Genomic DNA, 17,147 nt, shown 5'->3' on the forward strand with positions numbered 1-17,147 from the left:
ATGAGAGACCCTCCAGAAAAAAATTATATAATAAAGGATTACAGGTGATATTTCGATAGAGAGCACTTCCTGGGAACTTAGTTATAACTCAAACTGAAGCAGTGATGTGGAGCACATTCAGGTTAAATAAACCACATCAGATTATGCATCTATTTTGTACAAGACAAGTTTCCTAGAACTTTTAACTGGTTGTAGTTAAGTTGTTCATGGATCTTATGATGCTTCCTTTCTATAGTGAGAGTACAATGTTGTGTGACACTTGGGTTTTTTTGATCATAGTTGATGGTATTTTCACAGGTCAATCCAGCATTGTCATCCTCAGTAAGGAAATGCGTTAGTACGATTTATGGGCCAAAAGTTGTTAATTCATCTTTGGTTTTTAATGAAAAATGATTTCTGGAGATATATGTACATTGATTTCTGATTTTAAAATTAATTCAAATTCTTAATAGTTAGGGCTTATTTAATTTCAATCTAATTTCCCACAGAAACTATTTTAAGCCCAAAGGAGTAGTTTCAAAAGTCATCAGTGTAAAAACAGTGATATGACATTTCAAACAGTTTCAACAATAGGTATCAGAGGGGTTTAAAATTAAAAAACAAAGCTATTGAGCTAAATGACTTTTTCCTAAATCATGGACACCAGGGTTTACTTTGAGACAGAAGTTATTTCATCAAGGGACCGATCATCGTCTGAAATGTCACAAGGGGAGCTTGAAATGGAATAGCACAATGAGAATGGCCTTGGTTGAGCAGTAGTGGGGAATAGCTGCAGGAGTAACCCTTTGTTCCCTTTCTTCTGCAGGATTTGTGTTGTACCTCTAAGGAATAATTAAGTATTATAGACAGTTGTAAATACCAGTGTTCTAGGACAAGGTCATTTGTGGCCATTTTTCTTTGTCTGCAGCTAGCTTCTCCATCTTCTGGCACATACTGAAACCTGCTTTGACTTGACGTAGATCATATTTCAGCCGATTAATATTGCTTACATTAACTTCAACAAAATGCAGATTATTGTATTCGTGTGCTATGAGCAGGTCAGACCCTGAAACTACCACCCCTGTTAGTATAAAGATAACCAAATGTTCACAATCATAAAGTGAAACCTTATTAATGAAAACTAATAATTGAATTTCCTTCCCAGCAGCAATCACTGTGAAGCATCAATCTTTAACAGCAGAGCTTGGGACAGGGATACGTTAAGGAGCCGGTTTTATAAAATAAAAACCTCACAGCAGTAAGGAAATCAGAGAATGTAAAATTATTTCTTTAAGCCTTTTGTAATTTATGGAACTATAAAAAATTCAACACTGGAGTGGATGAAGGAAGAGCAATTGAGTAGCTCTTAGAACTGCCTCATGAATCTGCTACTTTCATATCAACTGAAGACTAATAAAGTGTATTAATTCCTTAAGCTTCTTTGCCTTTTTAATACTGACTGCTAGTGAAGCAATGCACAGATCCACCTTCAAGAGGCTTAGAATTGAGGTATAAAGGAGAGGTATTATAAGGCATAATGACTGATAACACTAATTAGTGCACGGGTTAGGGCGGCATGGGAAGAAGAGCAAAACACCTAGCAAGGATTAGAGAGTAAGGCTCCCTGGAAGAAACCATGTAAAGAGAAAGGTAAATACCAGTTACAGGCAGAGGGAGTTTGTATTTTAGTTAGAGGCCATGATAATCAAAGGAAATGTGCTTCAGGCAAGCAGAATCAAGCTTCAGTGGAAGCAGATGAGATGGAACCATGCAGACTCTAGCATGAGCATGTCTGGCCAGGGGTTTAAGTGGAGGCACATCTATTCTGAACTGGGAAACCAATTGGATGGCCAACTGAGTTTATTCCTTTTTCCTTTTTTTATTCTCAAGAAAACACAACTTTATTAGAGACTAAAAGGTATACTATTATGAAAATAGAGAAAGGCAATATTGGGTCATGAAAACCATTTTAAGAAAGTTGAACGAGAAACAAGTTCTGTTGAAAGTTGGTCTTGTGTTGTCCCTATAGTGACCAAGTTTACAGAAACACATCATGGCCACTGTGACAGTCATTAACAGCCAGGAGGGTCAGATACCCTGATAATGCTGACAAGTACATGGGTTCGAGGCCTCAGTTTCCATCTGATATCATCACAAGTTGTGGTATTGGAGATTATTGGGCCTTTATATTGCATTAATTCAAACTGAAGATTAACTTTCTTATGCAGGCTATACTTTGGTGAGAAGATTGGTTTATACTTTGCCTGGCTGGGATGGTATACTGGAATGCTGATTCCTGCAGCAGTTGTTGGCCTGTGTGTCTTCTTCTATGGATTAGTTACAATGAATGAAAGTCAAGTAAGGTGAGCTATGAAGAGAACTGTACAAAGTGTTTGTCCTGGTTTGTGAAATTACAAATTGCTACGGACAATGGAGGTAAATAATAGTATTTCTGTGTATGTATGTGTGCGTGTTGCTTTGTTTTTAGTCTAACAGAAGTGCTGTTAAAATCTCTTTTTATAGTTTTGTATAAAACTATATAATATTCAAATTCTGTTAAATAGGTTCAAAGAGTTCTTCTTTTTTTTTTTTTTTTTTTTTTTTGGTTTTTCAAGACAGGGTTTCTCTGCAGCTTTTTTAGAGCCTGTCCTGGTCAAAGAGTTCTTATATCTTTGCTAAATTTATTTTCCATTGAGTATTACATAATCTAAAAATATCAGCAAACTGTGATTTAACAAAAGTCAATCACATATCAAGAAATTGATTAGAGTTTTAAAAGTAGAGTGACATAAAATTAGAAACAGGAAAGAATTATTCTTAAAAAGGCACTGTTTTTCATCACAAGTATAACACTGAATTTAACTCTATGTAATCAAGTTCAAAACACAAAATTCCCTTGTTGGGGCTCAGCAGTTATGAGCCTTCCTCTTTGCAGAGGACCTGATTTTGGTTCAACCATCCATAACTCCAGTTCCAGTGGATCTGACACCCTCTTCTGGCCTCTAAAGATGCCTACATACACAGGGTACATATGCATACACTCAGACTCATGTACATATGCATAAAATAATTTTTTAAAAAGTCTTTAAAAAGAGAGATGCTCTTTATTAAAACTCAGCATTTTGCTCTCCTTTTGTTGATCTTTTTACAAATAACATGTCTACTAGGAAGTTCATATTAACAACTATTGCTGCTATAAAATTATATACACTGTCATAAATATTAGTTTCTCTGTTTTTCTCTTTAAAATATTAAAACATGAATATTATTTTTGACTGGAAAAAAGTATGTGCAATGCACTGGGGTTGAATAACCAAACCCTGGGATTTGAAATCTCTGACTTCCCATGTTTTTCAAAACAAGCATTGTAGATCAAAATCATATAATCCAATCACCAGTTCCTTTGGGGGTTTTACAGAATCACTCTGACATTGAGAGGCAGCATCATCCAATATAAACCTCAGCTTTAAGAACCTGCCTCCTTTGCTTTTGGGGGGAATTTTCCTATACACTATTCAGTAAGTGATCTTGTGGCTCAGAGGAGAGACTAGGATTTACAAGTAAAAGTGTTCTCGAAAGAGAGCTGCTCTTTTGCAATGAATGAGTAAATAGAAGCAAGTTCTTTTCTAATGAGAGACAGAAAGGGAGTGGGTCCAAAGGGCAGAGGAGGCATGGAGGGACTGGGAGGAGTGGAGGCAGGGGAAACTAGAATTGAGATATATTGTCTGAGAAAAGAATCCATTTTCTATAAAAATGATAAAATGATCACTAAATAGTTATTGCTCAGACTTGATCCCTGAAAAACATTCTCAGAATTTCAACACCTTATATAGTTTTACTGTGAGATGCAGACACCTCCCTCCATCAAAAGAAAAATGAAAGTATTCAGAGGAGAAAATGCACAAAAGGCAAGAAATTTACTGTGCCTGTTTATTTTGTACCAGTGAATGGTCTTTGGCTTCTGTTGTGTATGTATTCCTTAACCAAGAGTGTTTGAAAAGCCATTAACAAACTCTTCAACTGTGTCCTTTTTGGTATTGTATTACCACTACTGCTGTCACACGATAATTAAGATCTTGTCAGACTTTCTATTCTAAACCAAGATAAGTGGCACTGAATATCTTGACTTTCAAAATTTTGAGACGGAAATTTTCCATTCAAGGTGCCAGACGTGGTTGAGCCTGACTGTTATCTCGGTGGGCAGGCAAGGAAGAGGCTGTTTTGTTTTACATTGATTCATATTGTGCTCTTATTAAGCTCCATTTTGTTTGTTACAAGGTAGGGAAATGATGAAAAGCTGGAGATATAGGTCTGTTTATTATGGAGCTACAAGATGCTGGCAACCAAAATGCACTCATATTTCTTTCCAGTTTGTGTTTTGTTTTCATTTTTGTCTTTTTTTAAAAAATGAATTCTTTTCTTACATAATATATCTTGTTTATGGTTTCCCATCCTTCTAGTCCTCCCAGTTTCTATCCACCTCTGGTCCTTCTGCACCAGCCACTTTCTGTCTCTCATTAGAAAATAAACAGGCTTCTAAGGGCTAATACATTTTAATATACTAGAATAATAAAAATAGAACAAAGAATAGAAAAACACATTGAAATAGGATAAAATAAAAACAAACAAACAAAAAATGGATAAAAAAGGAAAAGAAGCCAAGGCAAAAGATTGACCCTGTTGACCTAGAAAAACTTGTTTGCTCGGTGACCTCCATTCCCTCCAACTCAGACAATCTTTCGTCTCCTTTTCCACAGGCTTCTCAGAGCCCTGAGGGGAGGGATGTGATGATATATTGTTAGTTCCAAGGTTTTTCAGTCTCTGCATAATGTCTGGCAGTGGGTCTCTTTATTTGTTACTATCTGCTGTAGGAGGAAACCTCTGGCAATGGCAGAGCAAGACACTGATCTTTGAATATAGCAGAATGTCATTGGGAGTCACTTTATTGCTACTTTTTTTTTTCTCTTAGAACATGAGTGTTTTGTTTCTGGGCCATTAAGTCTCAAGTTCTTGGACAATCCAAGCTTTGTCAGATATGGCTTCTATTTCATGGAGTAGCCTTAATTTGAAACAGCTATTGGCTGGTAACTACCACAAGCTTTGAGCCACCATTGCACTAGCATATCTTGCAGGCAGGGCACCATTGTGCATCAAAGGCTTTGTGGCTGGCTTGGTGTTACCATTCTCCTTGATAGCATGTAGAGCACCTTTCTTTATCACTGATGCGAGAACATAGGAGTGAAAGCTCTATCTAGGCACCAGGTCGGCTTCGGCATACTCAGTGAATTGTGTACGGGTTATGTTCAACAATGGGATAGGATTTACTGTCAGCTTGTGGAGAACAATCTATAGTCTTGGCAACAGTCTGGGTTGTTTTGAGGTTCTAATGGGTCTGTTTTGGCAAGGAACACAACCCCAGTACTGCAAACCTGATTTGGTGACAAGTTGTCCAGTTGGGCTTCTGTCTCCTCATTATTTGATGATTTCATTCAGATTGCTTTCATATATGCATATTTTCTGGTTTCCACTGTATTAAATTTCCATATTACCCCTCAAGTAACCCTTACTTTTAGTTATTTCTCCCTGTATTCCCTCCTTTATCCCTCTCTTCACTTCCCCTTCCCATTGATTCTCCTATTCCAGTCTCTTGCCACCATACATCATTAGCTGTCTGTTCTATTTCTCTTACTCTGAGGGGAAATCTACCTGTGCCCCCACTGCCTTAATCTATATCTAGTTTCTGTTTTTCCACAAGTGACAGCTTTATTATCATTGACTAAACTTATCCACATGTAAGTGAACAAATACCACGCTTGTCTTTCTTGGTCTGTATTACCTCACCCAGGATGATTTGTTTCTAGTTCAAACCATTTACCTGTGAATTTCATGATCTCATTTTGTATAACTGATAAGTAACATTCCATTATCCTTTCTTCTGTTGATGGACATCTAGGTTGTTTCTAATTTCTGAATATTATTAATAAAGTAGCAATTAGCATGATTGAGTAACTATCTCTGTAGCAGAATGAAGTATCCATTGAGTATATGTTCAAGAGGGGTATAGTTGGATCTTGTGGTTCATTCCCATCTTCTTGAGAAACCTTACGTTGATTACCATAATGGCTGTACAATTTGTACACCCACCAGAAATGGATGAGTGTTCCCATTGTTCCACATATTTCACAACATGATTTGTCAATTGTTTTATTCATCTTAACCTTCCTGACAGGTTTTGGATGACATCTCAAAGTCATTTCAATTTCCATTTCCTGTTAACTAAGGATGTTGAACATATGTAAATGTTTTACAGCTGGCAGCTGATATTTTCTCCTTGGGCAGCTACATGGCATCTCTTTGACTATACCTACTTTCTATGTCTCTGTTCAGATTTCCCACCTGACTTTACTGTACTAAGGCATTGGCTGAAACAGCTTCTTTAATAATCAATGGTAATAAAACCTACTCATAGCATACAGAGGGGAATCCCTCATCACCCCCAATATGTGATTGGGTTGTTTACATTATATCTAATCTCTGAATTCTTTATAAATTTTTAAAATATTCCTCTATCAGATGCTGAGTTGATGAAAATATTTTCCTATTCTGTAGATTGCTGCTTTGTCTGAATGACAGTGTCCTTTGCCATGCTTCTCAGTTTCACAAAGTCATATTTATTAACTGTTTATTTTAGTTCCTGTGTTAATGGTTCTTTGTTCAGAAAACCAACTACTGTACCAATAAGTTCAAGGCTATTCCCCACTTTCTTTCCTATCTGGTTTAGTGTGTCTGATTTTGTGTTGAGTGCTTTGATATATTAGTTAGCTCCAGCATTTCTCTGTTTAGTTTTTGTATATAAACATTTTTCTGTTTAGATTTTTTTCTGTTTCACCTATCTATTGGTAACAGAGGCATATGGATTTCCCACACTATCAGTAAGTGAGAGTCAATGAGTGACATAAACTGTAGTCATATTTCTTTTATGACCTTGAGTTTTTTAAAATGCTGTCATATGATACCATCCGATCCTGTAAGTCCATTTCCAGACATATTACAAAAAGAAATGGCATCAGGATTTTTGAGAGAAATTTCTATGTAACAATAAATGGACTGTTTTTTTCATCCCAGAGATGCAGGGCTGGTTCAACATACAAAAATCTATCAATGTAATCCATCATATAAATAAACTGAAGGAAAAAAACCATATGGTCATCTCATTAGATGCTGAAAAAGTATTTGAAAAAATTCAACACCCCTTTATGATAAAGGTCTTGGAAAGATTAGGGATATAAGGGTCATTCCTAAATATAATAAAGGCTATTTACAGCAAGCCGACAGCTAACATCAAATTAAACGGAGAGAAACTCAAGGCCATCTCACTAAATTCAGGAACACGACAAGGCTGTCCACTCTTTCCTTATCTCTTCAATATAGTGCTTGAAGTTCTAGCAATAGCAATAAGACAACATAAGGGGATGAAGGGGATTCGAATTGGAAAGGAAGAAGTTAAACTTTTGTTATTTGCAGATGATATAATAGTGTACATAAGCGACCCCAAAAACTCTACCAAAGAACTCCTACAGCTGATAAACTCCTTCAGTAACATGGCAGGATACAAGATCAACTCCAAAAAATCAGTTGCCCTGCTATACACAAAGGATAAGGAAGCAGAGAGGGAAACCAGAGAAGCATCACCTTTCATGATAGCCACAAATAGCATAAAATATCTTGGGGTAACTCTAACCAAGGAAGTGAAAAATCTATTTGACAAGAACTTTAAGTCTTTGAAGAAAGAAATTAAAAAGGATACCAGAAAATGGAAGGATCTCCCTTGCTCTTGGATTGGGAGGATCAGCATAGTAAAAATGGCAATTCTACCAAAGTCAATCTATAGATTCAATGAAATCCCCATCAAGGTCCCAACAAAATTCTTCACAGATTTTGAGAAGACAATAATCAACTTTATATGGAAAAACAAGAAACCCAGGATAGCCAAAACAATCTTATACAATAAAGGTAATTCTGGAGGCATTACCATCCCTGATTTCAAACTCTATTACAGAGTACTGAAAACAGCTTGGTACTGGCATAAAAACAGAGATGTCGACCAATGGAATCAAATAGAAGACCCGGATCTTAACCCACAAACCTATGAACACCTGATTTTCGATAAAGGAGCTAAAAGTACACAATGGAAGAAGAGGGCATCTTCAACAAATGGTGCTGGCATAACTGGATGTCAACTTGTAGAAGAATGAAAGTAGATCCATATCTATCACCATGCATAAAAATCTTTTAAAAGCACTTTTGCAGTTTCCCATAACAACACAGAATTTCAGATTCTCACTTTGGAATAAAGTTTCAGTATCTCCACATCCTTAATGATACTTATTCTCAGTGTAACTATAAAATATTCTTGCAGTTCATGCTGAAGATAAATCTCATTGGGAGAGCACTCATTTTATATGATAAAAACTTTAGCTTTGATCCCTAGAAACCTCCACAAATCCTCAATAAAAAGAAGAAATTCAGTCTGCATTGTTTTTGTTTTGATTTAACAGTAGCTTGCTGTTTGTATCAGATTGTAAAAGGGATGCTTTGTTCTGCTGTTCTGTCCAAGCTGTTTCCCTGTGTCTGTGTTCACCTGTATTCTACAATGTGTTCAGCACACAGCAGATGTTTCTTGCCCTCTGCTTGTCATGTGGTTCTCAACCTTCCTACTGCTGTGAACTTTTAATTACAGTTCCTCATGTTGTGGTGACTCTCAACCACAAAATTATTTTGTTGCTACTTCATAACTGTAATTTTGCTACTGTTATAAATCTAAATGTAAATATTTTTGGAAATAGAGGTTTGCCAATTGAGTTGCAACCCACAAGTTAAGAACCGCTGCACTAGGAGTATTACAGCATTAGAGGTCCAAACATCTACCCCAAATGGACTGTACATCGCTCCTTAATTTGGCAGTAGTCATTATTTCTTTGAAATAAGCTTTTACTATGCAAATGCATCATAAATAAAAATTTAAAAAAACACAATTACAGTGACAGTGAAGACTATCAAACTCTAAAAGGAAATGATGACACATTCATGATAGGAATTGTCATTCCCTCTAGATGCTAAGTAAAACAATTTTGTGATATGCAAATCCCATATTTTAGAGAGGAGAAAATTGTCAAAAAAAATGTTTATTTCCAGTCTGGTGAGATGGCATGGTGTGCAAAGACAGCCAAGTCTAAATACGTGAGTTTGGTGCCTGGGAAGGAGAAAACCAAGTCCTACAAGGTGTCCTTTGAATGCCAAAAGTAACCTTTGGCATGAATGAGTCTACACACAGACACACCAATAAAGAAAACACAATCATTTATAAAACATAAATAATTGTTCCATAGAGAATGATGGCACACATTTGTAATCCCAGCACTCAAGAGGTGGAAGTAGCAGGATTGGGAATTCAATGTCAGTCTCTGACTACACAGAGAGCTGAAGTCCTGAGCTAGAAGAGACCAGTCTGGTGAAGAAAAAGAACAAAATTTTTTATTTTTCATACAATGTATCAAATTAAGATTTGAACAAATGACAGAAATTGAATTTTATGATTATAAAAGTAAAATGATAACCCATGTATTGATTTAAATTCTGTACATGATAACTTGACAATAAAGACTTTGTTTCCTGGCAAATTAAAAATGATGATATATCACAGACCAACTCTACACCTTCCCTTTCTGTGAAAGTCCAAGCTAGGATGAATTGTGTGGCATTTGTACAAATGAGTCATTATCCACACATTTTAATTAAAATTTTCTTCAAGAAGTATATAAATTTTTTTAGTTCTAAAATTTGTAGGATTGCTAAGCGGAGACACTGTGTTTTGCTTTATGGTGTCAAAATATGCACATTTTATCATTTTCTCCTAATTACTAAAAAAAGTAGAAGAATACTATGGTATGCATCATGCCATCATTGATCTACCATTTATGATAGACAGCTTCTTTTGAATTTGAAATGAACTTGTTTCTGTTTTAATTATGTTATAAATAATGGGATGCTAGATCCACAAACAGTAAATTCTTCATGTGTCTGAGGGATCCTTCTTTGTTCTGTGACCTTGAACTTTATGTGCTTATGGTTCCTGTGCTAAGCAGAGATATATGGCATTACCTTTGATTGGTGAAAACCAAGCAGTTCAATGGGCATCAAATCCTCTTTTGCCTGAAGCACTGTTAAACCAGTATAGCGTTGCATACTCTTTATTCTCACTTTGAATTGAAGTTATAATCTCACATCCAAAGACACATTATAGGGTTGTCACTCAATATATTTTTTTAGAAACAACAAATCTTGGTGCAAACTTTACCAATTAAATTTAAATTAACAGCTGCATTTCAAAACATGTGTTTTAAAGCCTTAAGTTCTTTTCAACACTTGAAAGAAGATTTATTTAAAAACACTTTACTAGGGTAACCCAAAAGGGGGAATAACCATGGATGGCAGATAAAAGTACACACTGTTCTACAACAAGGTTGTTGAGAACACTAAGTGAGTAAAACTTTTAGGAAATTGCTAATGATTATCTACTCTTATCACAAAATTATTTAAAATACACTGGAATATTTGTCAGCGGTACGCATAAAATGGAAGTGGTACATTCAAAATGTTAAGTCCTCGTTGAAAATACATTTATGTGGAGACAATATTATGCTCTCATGACAGAGTTGTCAAGAAAACTCTTTCTCTCTCTTTATACACACACACACACACACACACACACATTCCTTTATTCTTAGAGCACATTTAGCATAAGATTATGTACTGAAGTGTATGTTATGGATTATCAGGTCACTATATTTGAGAATTCTGAACAATCATGTATGGCTTAGATTAGTAGATTCTAAAATGGTGAGGTTGGGAAATACTCCAGAGATTACCACCTAAAGTAATTCCGTATGCCCTGAGAAATCATGGATCAAAAAGGCTTTAAAGGGCTTTATTTAAAAATAACATATTACACATTATACAAGTTTATATATGACCAATTGTAATTATATTATTTTTTGGAGTTTTCTAAAATTAAATAAATAAAAAAGAACCTCTCTGTCACAAATATCATAAAATACTTACATGAAAGCCATCATCTAACTTATCCTGATAGTTTTCTGTTTCTTTCTTGCTCCTCTATGCATTGTGGCTCCCAGTAGTGTGTTCTACGGGGGCTAAGACAGAGATTCACACTTTTTTCCTTTGATTTTTCAAGCCAAGAAATTTGCAAAGCTACTGAAGTCTTCATGTGCCCTCTTTGTGACAAGAATTGCTCATTACAGAGACTCAATGACAGTTGTATCTACGCCAAGGTGAGTGTGGGCCTGTGTAGCCTCTACTCTGAGCTCCAGTTTCTCTATGAATTAGATAGTAAAAAGCTCTCCAGTAAATAGTTTTTACTGCAAAAATTGTCTCCAAAATTTTCAACAGTCATTAGTGTCATTGACAACTGAAAAAAATTAATCTGTTGCAATTACAAAGAGAATATATTTTATTTTAATATCTTTTTCTTCTTGTGTTGTTATAACTGATAACTGGCACCTTAGATTTAACCTCCACTTGACATTATATCTGATTCATTTTATGAAGATAATTACCTCCATGGCAATGATTCAATTTGTGTCTTTCATGAATTTATTAAGTTGCAATACTTCTATTGCACAGAGGTAATAAAATGTCATTTCCAAAAGTCCCATATTGCTGTCTTTCAGGATTACCCGAAGGATTTTTAAACTCCTAAAGGGCAAGCCTCATCCCAGAGCCATTAAATGAGAATCTTTAGGTTAGAATTTAGATGTCATCACATTCTAAAAGTTTCTAGGTGAACAAATTGTCATAGAAGTGTAAAGAACACCAGTTTTTACAGGTTTGATTTTCAGAACAGTTTCATTAGAAAATAATTAATATGTAGTAAACTAGACTGGACCCATTTAAAAGTAAAAGTCAGCACATTTTGTTAAAGTGTATGTACTTGGGAAGCCTATCACCACAGTGAAGATAATGAACACCTCCCAAACTCCTCTTACCCTCTCATCCTTCCCTGGCTCATTAACATACACTCTCCTCAGGCTCCTCTGTTTAGGTAAACAATAGCAATGTGACATTCCTGATAAATATGCATGTTTCCTGACTTTTATGTATATGGCATTAAGTGGTGTGATTTTTTTATGGCTTCTCTTGTACACTGTAACAGTTACAAAATTCATCTTACAATGTGGCATTTATCAACAAAACATTTTCATTACTGCTGAATACTATTTTATTTTCCCTATATTGATGTTTGTTATTTGTTTACATATTAAGGCATTTTCCATTATATGTATAGCTTCTTAAAGTAGTGATTTCCCAGTTTTCTGACTGACAATTGTTATTTCTCTTTGGTCAATATCTAGAATAGAATGGTCAGGTTATATGATAGCTTTATTGTTAACTTCGGTATTATTTCAGTTTATCTTATGGCAGAGTTGCCTGAGGCAATCACCTATCTAAGATATTTCAGTTCATTTGTAAACAAAGACTACGCTTTAGTTTTCCAACCACCCAGACTCAAAAAAAAACCACACAAGAGCCAGGCGGTGGTGGCGCACACCTTTAATCCCAGCACTCGGGAGGCAGAGGCAGGTGGATCTCTGTGAGTTCGAGGCCAGCCTGGTCTACAAGAGCTAGTTCCAGGACAGGCTCTAAAAAAAAGCTGCAGAGAAACCCTGTCTCGAAAAACCAAAAAAAGAAAAAAGAAAAAAAAAATCACACAAAATAGTATATTAATTAAAACACTGTTTAGTCAATGTCTCGGGTATATTCTACGCTACTTCTTACATCTGAAATTAACCCATTTCTATTATTGTATATTTTATCACTAGTCTCACAGTATGTTACCCCTTGCTTCTTGGGCAACTCCATGGCATCTTCCTGACTCCACTTTATTTCTCCCAGCATTCAGTTTAGTTTTCCTGCCTATCTCTATTCTGTCCTGTCATAGGTCAAAGCAGCTTCTTTATTAACCAATAGTAATAAAATATTCACAGCATACAGAAGGGAGTCCCACATAAGCTCCTCTTTTCTGTCTAAATATAAAAGGTTTTAACTTTAACATAGTGAAATTGCATATAACAAAACATATCAAGCAAAAATTACAGTTACAATATTTCTTTGTGAGTCTCAAGTTTTTGTTCTTAAGCCTAAATACATATTTTAAACACTGTGACCTATTCAGAGGTTTATTTTTTTTCTGAATCTATCTTTATTGAGTATCTGCAATCATTTTCTGGCCAAGAGCTCCTTTCTCTTTTAAATGCTAAGCAGGCATAGCTAGGACCAACTCTGCTGCCCTTCCTGTTGGCTCCAGCTTGTCCAGCATGGCTGAGGTACATTTACCGCTTCTGCTATTCTCAGTGCTTCAGCTCCAGGGATGCATTGGTTCTATGTCACCATTAAGCAATTTATAATACACTGCTCACAGACCCCATTTAAATGCTCTAGCGCAGTACCTCTTGGAAGAGTCAGAGCCATTTGTGGCATCAGCACAAACCAGGAAGCCTTCTCTTAAAGAAGTCATGCAGTTATTGCTATTAATACTGAGTAAGGAAGTCATTTCTTAAAGGAGCCGTGCCTGTGCTTGCAGCCAGCAAACAGAGCCTATCATATATTATTATTCTGTATTTGATGGAGGACAATGAGCCTTCATGTTATCTTAAGCAATCTAGATTTATGTCACTAGCCACAAGAAAGTCTAAGTTGCTACTTTACTTCCTCAGGAATCCATCAATTCCTGTGATCATGAAAAAGAATGAAACCCTAACATACCTTAATTTTTAAAAAGTATATGTGTTTGCAAGTAAAAATTGCTTTTATTTTATAACAAAAGTTATACGTACATATATAGTGTGTATATATATATGTATATATACATATATATGTCAACATTTCCTTCAGTTGATTACTATGATTTTAGCAATAAAAACTATAGGAATTATAGTACATAAAACAATTACAGAGACCATACCTCACTTTCTAGCTTGTTGCTCTGCGAAGTTTGGGCCTCAGACAGCAAAATCATTTTTTGTGTTTTGAGACAGGAATTATTTAGCTGAAGTTGGCCTTGAACTTATAACACTACTGCCTCACTATAAGTAACCGAATTATAGGTCTATACCACCATATTTCAAATAAACCTATGTCCATATTAAAAACTATATTTTACTAAATAATTTAGTGGCATTTGTGCATCCATTTGTAAACACAATGCTACACTATCAATTCATGCGATGCTATGATTGTTCCTGAAGGTTAAATAACTAGAGGTACTCAATGTTTCATATAGTTATAAAAATAGCTCAATCCTTTGCACTAATCTCATTCATAATTTTTCCTTCAATTATTAAATTTTTATTTATTTAGAAAATATTTATTCTATAACAGAAATAGGAGACACAGTAGGCTACCCATCAAAGTTACAGAGGACATTTATTTAAAAAGAAGACTCCAGAAACCAATATTTGAGAATTTAGAATCCGTTAATCAAGGGTAAGTCATAAAGATAGACCTGTTGAACAGATCCATGTGGTGTTATGATTCTGAGGAACACATTTTAAGACAATTATGTAGTTAAGCACGAAACCAAGTTTCCAAATTTGGTGTACGTTGCATCTGGGTATATTGAATAGAGAGCATTATGCATTATCTCTGCTACTCAAGAGATGAGAATTAAGAAGTGAGAAAGAATTTCTTCCCAGACTAAGTTCCATTTGCCTTGGGAGCATGCCAGCAGTGACCGTTTAAACTACAGGACTGAAAAATCCCTGCTCATTTACTGTAGGTGAGATTGTGTTAGTGTGCCACTATCCTGACATCATGATGTTCCAAACCTTCTAAGAAGTGTAAAAGGAGATACAACAGCCATAGCAGAGGAGACACAAACTAAGTTTCCAATCTCATAGGAAGGAGATGTCCTTTAATAATCCTAGCCACACTCAATTTCCAAAGTTAAACCAAATATCAACTATCAGAATTTGTACTGTTAGGCAAATACAACCTTCCCTTCTTATATTACCCTCTGCACAACCACGATTTAAAATTAAATGGTTGTTCATACATCACTTTAGCCATAAAAGCAAGCTATTTTCAAATAAAACAAGACATTGAAAATGTGTTCTTAAGAAGAGCAAGACTCCATTGTTGTGCTCCTTGAAGTATTTTTTGAAAATTGCGACTGATGTTTTCTTTGAAGTAGCAAATGCTCTTTTCTGTTAGAAAGGTCAAAGCTCATATGTTTCCTTCAAATTACATTAGATATTCTTGAACTGTCCACAATGTGTTCAGTCACCCTCTCTCAGCATTCTGTATCTTCACTCAGTAGCTTTTCTGTTAGTGCCATCAAGTAATTAGTACTGCTTTATAGACACAGGCTAATTGCTTATCTCTGGAATTATCAATATACATTTCATGTGCAAACATGTAAAATGTAGATGCAAATCTAACAAAAGTATTACACCCCTGAACATTTTGAAGTCTTCCCTGGTTCTCATTTTAGTTTTATCTCTTGCTACATATATATAATCCACAATTAAAATATACATTCTATGAATATTACATATACCCACAATAGTTGACTAATATGTTTATAAACTAGTAATATATACGTTTGAGCTCAAACAGGCCTAAAAAGGTTTATTAGGGAACTTTTTAAAAGATAATGGAAATCCCTTTAAAAGTGAATGCTATGTAAACTATGAACTATTGCACTCGAAATGCATGTTTTGTTGTTTGTGTGGTGGTGGTGGTGGTGATGGTGGTGGTGGTGGTGGTGGTGGTGGTGGTGGTGGTGGTGGTGGTGGTGGTGGTGGTGGTGGTGGTGGTGGTGGTGGTAGTGGTGGTAACTGTGGCCTTTAACTTCTAGTTATCTAAAAGCACAGCTGTTTCTGAAGCGGGGGAAACCCTGATTTCTTGGTGACCTTTAAGTCCTCATATGCAAAGTTTCTGTAGCTCTCTGAGAAGCTGTTCTTGTCCATTTAAAAGGGGAAACTGACAGCTGTTCAACTGCGAAGACAGCTCAGGTCTCTCTGCTGGGTGTCCTGGAAACAAACCTGCTGGGTGTAATTTTATGAGCTCTGTGTGAAAATTTTCCTATGATCCTTGTATCTGCTGTCCATAATGATTATTATGAAAAGTGACACATAGTATTTTTAGAAACCTCTAGCCTTAACTAAAATAAGATTTTAGAACCACAAAGGATATACAAACCCTTAAAGCCTATCGTGGTTGTTGCTTTTCTCTGCTAAGCTGCAGATAAGACCCAGGACTCTCCTATGGATTTTAGACAAGCTCTTTTTTGCTGAGCTAAGCATCATTCATAACATTTTTTAAAAGCTACAATTGAAATACACGTTATTATTATTGTGATGTCTTCATTAATAATGCACTTGACTTTAGACTGAACAAGGGGAATGCCATTCTATCCCAACTTCCATTATAAGAATGTCATTTAAGTGAATATTTGCCTCAGTCTCTTTGGGTAACAATGCTTTCATTTCCTCTATACATTAGCCTTCGTTATTAGCAGCTTCATTTTCTATGAGTTTATTTAACTGTGGTAAATTGAACACTGAAAATACTAAACAAAATATTAATTTCAAATTAAATGTTAAAATATTAAAAATCAAGTATTATTTATAGTTTTTTTTTACTCCATTCAATTCTATCTTACCGGGCACATGCATCATCTCTTTTCATATCTGTTAATAAATCCTACCCATCTCCTATCTATAGAGAAGCCCTTGGCTGAGAGATCTGTATTCCCAGTATCAGAGTACTTGTGACTCTTGCATGGTTGCCTCATGTAGCTTCAGGGTCTCCTTCACTCACCTCACTTCATTTGAACACGTAGACATACCATCTCACACTATTTCTACAAGAACAGTGAGCATAGAGCGTAGTATTATTAAGATTTTTGTGCAGGTCCAGTTTCACATGTGATTTATTGTGTGTTGTTGTATTTGCTCCATCCTACCTTTTGCTACTATTGTTAATCTCTTATTGTGACAGACTTATATATAAACCTCAGCAAACAGGGCTTAGCACAGTCTGAAGTTCTCAACTCTTCGCGACATAGCCCCCATGGGTATTCAGAGGAC

The 17,147-nt window shown here is 35.6% G+C and overlaps 1 protein-coding gene across 1 annotated transcript in view; it reads left to right on the forward strand.

Moving 5' to 3' along the window:
• Ano3 (anoctamin 3) overlaps positions 1 to 17,147 on the forward strand; it is a 306,732-nt gene that overhangs the window by 220,433 nt on the left and 69,152 nt on the right. Inside the window, exons 13-14 of the mRNA XM_038330758.1 lie at positions 2,208 to 2,342; positions 11,234 to 11,330. Coding sequence (XP_038186686.1) covers positions 2,208 to 2,342; positions 11,234 to 11,330 — 232 coding nt within the window. The remainder of the gene's footprint in view (positions 1 to 2,207; positions 2,343 to 11,233; positions 11,331 to 17,147) is intronic.

The sequence above is a fragment of the Arvicola amphibius genome, chromosome 5, assembly GCF_903992535.2.
Source record: "Arvicola amphibius chromosome 5, mArvAmp1.2, whole genome shotgun sequence".
NCBI lineage: Eukaryota > Metazoa > Chordata > Mammalia > Rodentia > Cricetidae > Arvicola > Arvicola amphibius.